This window comes from Neomonachus schauinslandi, chromosome 8 (genome assembly GCF_002201575.2).
Source record: "Neomonachus schauinslandi chromosome 8, ASM220157v2, whole genome shotgun sequence".
Lineage (NCBI taxonomy): Eukaryota > Metazoa > Chordata > Mammalia > Carnivora > Phocidae > Neomonachus > Neomonachus schauinslandi.
Window position 1 is genome coordinate 120544063 of NC_058410.1, and position 6951 is coordinate 120551013.

The window sequence follows — 6951 nt, forward strand, 5'->3', positions numbered from 1 at the left end:
CTGAGGCCGAGCGCGCCCTCCCCAAGGCGGCGCGGAGCTTGGAGGGGGCAGGGCGGGGAGGGGGTGGAGGGAGGGAGCGAGGGAGGGAGGGAGGGCGGCCGGGGGGAGGGCGCGGGAGGGAGGAAGTCTGAGAGACAGAGCGAGGAGCGCTCCTGAAGAGAGACGTCGGGCTCGTCCCCGGGGTCCCTGCCGTGGTCCCAGCTCGCGGACGCAGCTGCCCCGCACCCGGCCGGTTTGGTTCCACGGGCCCGTAGGCCGTTGCGCAAGACAGGGGCCCGAGGCTCAGGGGAGGGATGCGCCGGGCGTTGCCTCCGGCCCGCCGCCGCCGCCGCCGCCAGAAGCCCCAGCGGAGCTGAGGGAGGCGACGCCGAAGCGCTGGCTCGGAGTGGCCACCGCTGCAGCCCGGGCGGCGGACTAGGGCGCTCGCCGGGCTTCTGGGCCGACCCGGTTCCGGCGCCTCCGCTCCCGGGCCCGCCCCCGCGGCCCGGCCTCGCTCCCGGGTCCCAGATGACCACCGAGGGCGGGCCGCCGCCGCCCCCGCCGCGCCCGCCGCCAGCCCCGCTCCGCCGCGCGTGCAGCCCGGCCCCCGGCGCACTCCAGGCCGCCTTGATGAGCCCGCCGCCCGCCGCCGCCGCCCTGGAGACCACCTCGTCGTCGTCGTCTTCCTCCGCCTCCTGTGCCTCCTCGTCCTCCTCCTCCTCCAACTCGGCCAGCGCCTCCTCGGCCGCCTGCAAGAGCGCGGGCGGCGGCGGCGGCGCGGGCGCCGGGAGCGGGGGCGCCAAGAAGGCGAGCTCGGGGCTGCGGCGGCCGGAGAAGCCACCCTACTCGTACATTGCGCTCATCGTCATGGCCATACAGAGCTCGCCCAGCAAGCGTCTGACGCTCAGCGAGATCTACCAGTTCCTGCAGGCGCGCTTCCCCTTCTTCCGCGGCGCCTACCAGGGCTGGAAGAACTCCGTGCGCCACAACCTCTCGCTCAACGAGTGTTTCATCAAGCTGCCCAAGGGCCTCGGGCGACCCGGCAAGGGTCACTACTGGACCATCGACCCGGCCAGTGAGTTCATGTTCGAGGAGGGCTCGTTCCGCCGCCGGCCGCGCGGCTTCAGGCGGAAATGCCAGGCGCTCAAGCCCATGTACCACCGCGTAGTGAGCGGCTTGGGCTTCGGCGCCTCGCTGCTGCCACAGGGCTTCGACTTCCAGCCGCCCCCATCGGCGCCGCTCGGTTGCCACGGGCAGGGCGGCTACGGCGGCCTTGACATGATGCCCGCGGGCTACGACGCCAGCACCGGCGCCCCGGGCCACGCGCATCCGCACCACCACCATCACCACCACGTCCCGCATATGTCGCCCAACCCGGGCTCCACCTACATGGCCAGTTGCCCCGTGCCCGCCGGGCCTGGGGGTGTCGGCGCGGCTGGGGGCGGCGGCGGAGGGGACTACGGCCCGGACAGCAGCAGCAGCCCAGTGCCCTCGTCCCCAGCCATGGCGAGCGCCATCGAGTGCCACTCTCCCTACACGAGCCCCGCGGCGCACTGGAGCTCGCCCGGCGCCTCGCCTTACCTCAAGCAGCCGCCCTCCCTGACGCCGAGCAGCAACCCCGCGGCCTCGGCAGGCCTGCATTCGAGCATGTCCTCCTACTCGCTGGAGCAGAGCTACCTGCACCAGAACGCCCGCGAGGACCTCTCAGGTAACGCAGTGCGCGCCTCTAGGCTTCCAGGCTCCATGGCTACTGCAACTTCCACAGGGTCGCCGCAGCCTGGGAGTCTGAGGGCACTGGGAGGAGTGGGTGCTGGGGGAAGCGGGAATCTTTTTCATGGAGGGGAGAGGATTGAGGTCATACTGCCCTCTCTCATACCCTTAGCCAAGAGCTGGGCCTCCAGAATTTGCACTGCCAGGAGGATGGTGCAAAGTCGCCTGCCTTCCTAGGGTCCCAGGGTGTCCCTATGGACGGCAGGTCTCAAGTCTCAGGCCCGACTTAGCTTAGAGAGAAGGCATGTGGTCTTTGGGGTGCCTGGCAAAGGAGCTGTGTCTGCTTCCCTTTGTGTGTGTGTGTTTGTTTGCTGTTACTTTCCTCCCCAAAGTAAACGTCAGAAAAGATGTTCTGTATGCTGAGGGTGTGGGTGGGGAGGGTTTGCAACTGAGCAAGAGTTGAGAGGAGGGGAAATGAGGGAGGGGCAGAGCAGAAAGCAGAGCGGGGACCCAGGATCTTTCACAGGAGGGAGGTGTCACTAGTGGAGAGGGGCACCAGCCTTTTGAGGAGTCCCTTGCCTCCCAACACAGTGGACCTATGTTGATGACATGAGTCTGTCCTAGGCCAGGAGGACCTGAGGCCCACGTTGTGATCCCCTGAGAAATACTTGACTCTTGGACTTCACTTGTGTTGCTGGTGTAAATTTTGATGGTTGAAGATTATGAAAATTTATTGGCTTGCCAAAGGCGATGAAAGGTGGGAGGGGACAGATATGGGTGGAAGAGGGAATTTGAATATTTAACCAGGTTTATGGGACAGATAAATTCTCTCACATTAACCTCTCTGAAGCACCCACAGGCTGCAGATTAAAATCAGGCTAATCTGCCTATCAAATGATGTTCTAGCTCACACTTACATTCCACCCCAATTAGAAAAAGGTTCAGAGGATGATGCACACGTTATATGTTTGTGAATCAGTGTGCAACAAGAGCCGCAGCGGAGGCAGGAAGCCCAGAAATGGGCAAAAGATGTTGGTTCCCTGGACGGTGAAATTTCCCAAATAGGCCTTTTAAATGCGGGTCTCAGAGGTTAACTAAACAAAGACAGTCTCGGCAGGACCACACCGGAGAGGATTTTAGCCTGACTTAACCCACTGAGAGCAGAGTCTTGTTCAATTTTTATGGGAATTTCAACAAGTAACCAATACAGACGACCTTTCCCTCTCATTTTTTTTTAATCCCCTGGGACTGGCTGTCAATCACCGCTCACCCCAGGCGGTGCCCACTCCCCCACTCTCCTGCCCACGCTCCTCTCCCCGCTCTGCCCGCTGCCCTCCTAGTGTTCCCCATTCCCCTTCTCCAAGCAGGCTCTACTCAATTTGAACCCAGACTTCGAGGTTTTGCAGCTGCCCTGAAACAGTACCGAAAAATTAAAAACAAAAGAACTCGCAAGAAAGAAAGAGACTTATGATTGTTCTTGGAGGCCGCCCTCGCCCCACCCAACACCCCCGAGCTCACGCACAAGTCCCAGAAATTCGAGGATCCAGAAACACAACACTTGGAGAACGAAAACGGCGGAGCCGGAGCAGGCCGGCCTCCCGCAGCGGCCTTCCCGGGGAGCCTCGCCCGACCTTTGGGCAGAGCCTGGGAATGCTGGGAAGGTCATGATGGGGGGCGAGGCCCGACCAGGACGCTCTGCCCCTTCTTCCCTCGTCCTCTGGCTCCCATCCCTCTCTTACCCCCTGTCCTAGTTGGCATCCCCTAGGCGGATGAGAGGTGGGGGCTCAGCAGGAGCAGGCTGGGTGCACGCGCGCGGCGGGGCCTGTTTAGGAGTGCGCAGCTGGTGGACCGCGGCCCGCCGAGAGCCTATGGCCCAGCGAGGAGCTGGGAGGCCGAGCAGGCCGAGGCTGTGGTCCGAGAAGGTTCCCCGCAGCATACACGCACGCACACACACAACACACCCCGCGGGCTGCGCGGTCTCACTTGGGATGGGGCGGCCAAGGGCCGCGTGCCCAGGGAGGTCCCGCACCCCTCATTTAGTACAGTGAGCCTTTCAAGAAGGAGCTAGAGCTTTTATCTCTCTCTGGTCACATCAAAGAGCTGACGGCGGCCTTCGGTCGGTCGTAGCTTATGAGCTCTGGCTCTGGGTCCTGCCCGGGCCCGCTATTTTGAGCTCGTAGAACTGGCACTGAGACGTGCTGTAACGTGATGGGCGAAGGCACCTGTGTGCAGAGCAACAAGCACACACCTGGGGCGCGTGGACCTGTTGCTGCCTTCTGAGAGCAATGCGGCGCGCCTTTGGCGACAATAGGTGCTGCCGGGCAACAAACTTGGCCCAAGGCAGCGACCGCTCGAAGCCTGGTCGCTCCGTAAGCCCTGGGATGCTGCCAGGCCAAGGCGGTGAGAGCCGGGCGCGAGCGCCGCGGGCGGGCGAGTACGGTTTTCATGCACTCAAAAATCGAATCCGGCCCGGCCCCCAACGTGCAATTTAAGGTCCCACGAGGCGCGGGTACCTAGAAGAGACGCAGGCGAAGAGGCCTCACCGAGCCCGGCGCGGAAAGAGACTCGAGCCGGGAGAAGTCCGGGCCCCAGCGCGCTCTGGACGCCGTCGGCCAGTTGCGCCCCGGGGCCGGGAGGCGCCGAGAAAGCAAAAGCAAAAGTCGGCAGCCGGTTGGCGCCCAGCGGTCCGGCTCTGGGCCTCCGCAGAGGAGAGGCCCCGGAGAGGAGTGAGAGCCTTCTCCGCCCTCTGCCATCCCAAAGCTCTCTAAGGGGCTCCCCGCGCTGCCTGACACCTAGATGTGCGGAAGGGTCTGCAGCTGAGCGCTTATCGAAGAGCATTATCTGCTCCCTGGAGGCCGGGCTTTCTAAGGGAAGCCTGAGACTTTCGGAATTTAGAGCGACCAGTACTTTCTTTCCAGGCCCTTTGTCTTGCAAAGGGATTGTTTTCTGTCACCTCTTTTTGGCACAATGAATATCCCTGCTGTGACCTGCTACTCTGACTGGGCCAGTTAGTTGAGAAATAGGCAGAAGGCTCAAAACAAGGAGTGAGGGCGACAGTGGTGTTTCTGGGGCAGGGGGCTTGGCCTCTGCAACCAGAGCTCTGGCTGCAAGGGCCGGGAGCCCTGCGTTCAGGGCACCCGACAGAGAGCGTGGGTCAAAGTGTCCCGCGCAGAATCTACCCCTGCGATTGAAGCGTTCCTGAGGCTCCAGGAATAAAAGGGGAACTCAGGCACACTAGAACCCGGTTTAGAGGAGGATCGTGCTCTGTGTGTGCAGGTACATCAAAACAAAACATAGTGATTGCGGAGACCCCCTCCCCGCCCCACGACCCAGTTTGAAACTTTGAGAAATTTCTAGAGGTGGGTTTGCTCTACCAGTTTTATAACAATAGACAAAAGACACTTTCTTACCCTGAGTCAAAATAAGGCATGAGTTAAATTAAAATTTAAAAAGTAATATGCCTCATCATCAGCTGGATGACTGTGTTTCTGAAGAGTTTTTCTTTTCTTCCTTCTTTCAGTGGGACTGCCTCGATACCAGCATCACTCTACCCCGGTGTGTGACAGAAAAGATTTTGTCCTCAACTTTAATGGCATTTCTTCTTTCCATCCCTCTGCAAGCGGACCATATTATCACCATCACCACCACCAGAGTGTCTGCCAGGACATTAAGCCCTGTGTCATGTGAATGGAGGGAGGGAGGCCATGCCAAGGCCGCTCTCTGCTCTCTCTTCTGCAGGGCAGAATGAACTGAGGTGGACTCCCCCACTATGCACAGCTCTAGCAGTAGCACACGAGTCACTTAGCCAGAATCCCCAGGCCAGCGCTGTTCACTGATACTTGTCTACCATTGGTAGAAGGACAACCCCTGGCAAAGTAATGCCCCTAATACTAATATGTGCAGGCCCCCCATAAGGGAGAGAGCCAACTGAGAACTCAGCTTTTTAGCAGAGATGGTAAAAAGTTACCATATGAAAAACATAAACATGTAACTCTGGGATCTTCATTACCTTCAGTCATCAGGGTCTGAAAAACGCCAGTTGTGTGTGTGTGTTTTTCTTTGTCTATGAAAATTTTTGTGCTTTTCAAAAAGGCAGTGCTAAGCACAAGACTTCAAGAAAGCCTCATCTTGTTGCCTAGCCAAGTAAGAGAGTTCTGTTTCGCCAAACACTAAGTTTGGACACAGGTGCCAAAGAACATTATTAAGAAAGTATTTAGAAACAGTGTGTCTAGTTTAAGAAAGTGGTTTTCAGTATTGTGACAATACAACGTTTTTTTACAAGGTTGTTTTCTACCACCATATTTTAAAGATATTTTTATGATTTTCGTGTATACTCACACTTTGCTTGTATTTTAAAAGGAGGATATATTTGCACTTATGTATACTTTTACAGTTTGCCAAACTATTTTGATGTAAAATTTTTTCAATAAAATATATATAACAAATAGCCGTTTTAGGGATCTGTTTCGTCCACGGGCATCCTGGGGTCACCAGTCTCTCTTCTCCACCAGCTAGCAATGCAACCCTACACTGTTGGGGTTTTTTCCCCCAAGTTGTAAAATTGACGTGGTGTGGGGTCTGTGCCTTGAGTAACACAGGCCAGGTTCTGATTGTGGGTCTTCTCAGGAGAGAAAGAGAAGAAGGAACTTTTTCTGTTCTTTCTTTCCTTCACCCTAGCTCCTTCTGGCTAAACAAAAACCAGAAGGTGAAAGGAACTTAAAAGAAAACCAGGCAAGATAATGAAGGCAAGAGTCTGATTTGAGGAAACCAAGTTTTGTGCCCCTTTTGTTCTCTTTCCTGTGGCCAAGGAGAGTTTTGCCTTTTGCTCCTTCCTCTTCCCCACTGGCAGGGAGTGATGGGCAGAGTGCAAAGTCACCACCTAGGGCTGGGCTGAGTGGCTGAGTGGCGGTCAAGGGGTAGGTGTTCAAAGAACAGGACCAGCTTCCCTTTGCAAGTCACAGTTTTGTATGAGTGCTGATCACATTTTGTTGTGGGTGGTGGTCAGATCCTAAAGAGTCCAGAGGGGGATGGCTGTGGAGCGGTAATGGGCAGTCTGTGACCATTCGGATCTTTTAACTTCCGTGGAGGGTAACAGAAGCAGGAACTCGTCTTCAAAAGATGTTCTGTGGCTGTCCCCACCCCCCAGTTCAGAGCCTGGCCAACCCTGCTTAGCAGGAGCACTTCAACCCCCACCCATCTCTGCCACCCTTGTCCCCCTTGCTCGTTCCTTCCTTTTAACAAGGGATCCCCTTCAGGGATTCC

General features: G+C 57.8%; 1 protein-coding gene across 1 annotated transcript; it reads left to right on the forward strand.

The window, feature by feature from the left end:
- The first annotated feature begins 507 nt into the window (after positions 1–507).
- Positions 508–5412, forward strand: FOXF2 (forkhead box F2). The gene is made up of 2 exons (XM_021697104.1): positions 508–1687; positions 5210–5412. Exons 1-2 carry the CDS (start codon positions 508–510, stop codon positions 5374–5376), a joined length of 1347 nt encoding a protein of 448 aa, XP_021552779.1. The 3' UTR covers positions 5377–5412.
- Positions 5413–6951: the final 1539 nt, after the last annotated feature.

Excerpts from the sequence above, each read along its gene's own strand:
- FOXF2 (XM_021697104.1), top strand. The coding sequence starts at position 508 with ATGACCACCGAGGGCGGGCCGCCGCCGCCCCCGCCGCGCCCGCCGCCA. Across the intron at positions 1,688-5,209 it reads CGCCCGCGAGGACCTCTCAG|TGGGACTGCCTCGATACCAG; the intron begins GTAACGCAGTGC and ends TCCTTCTTTCAG.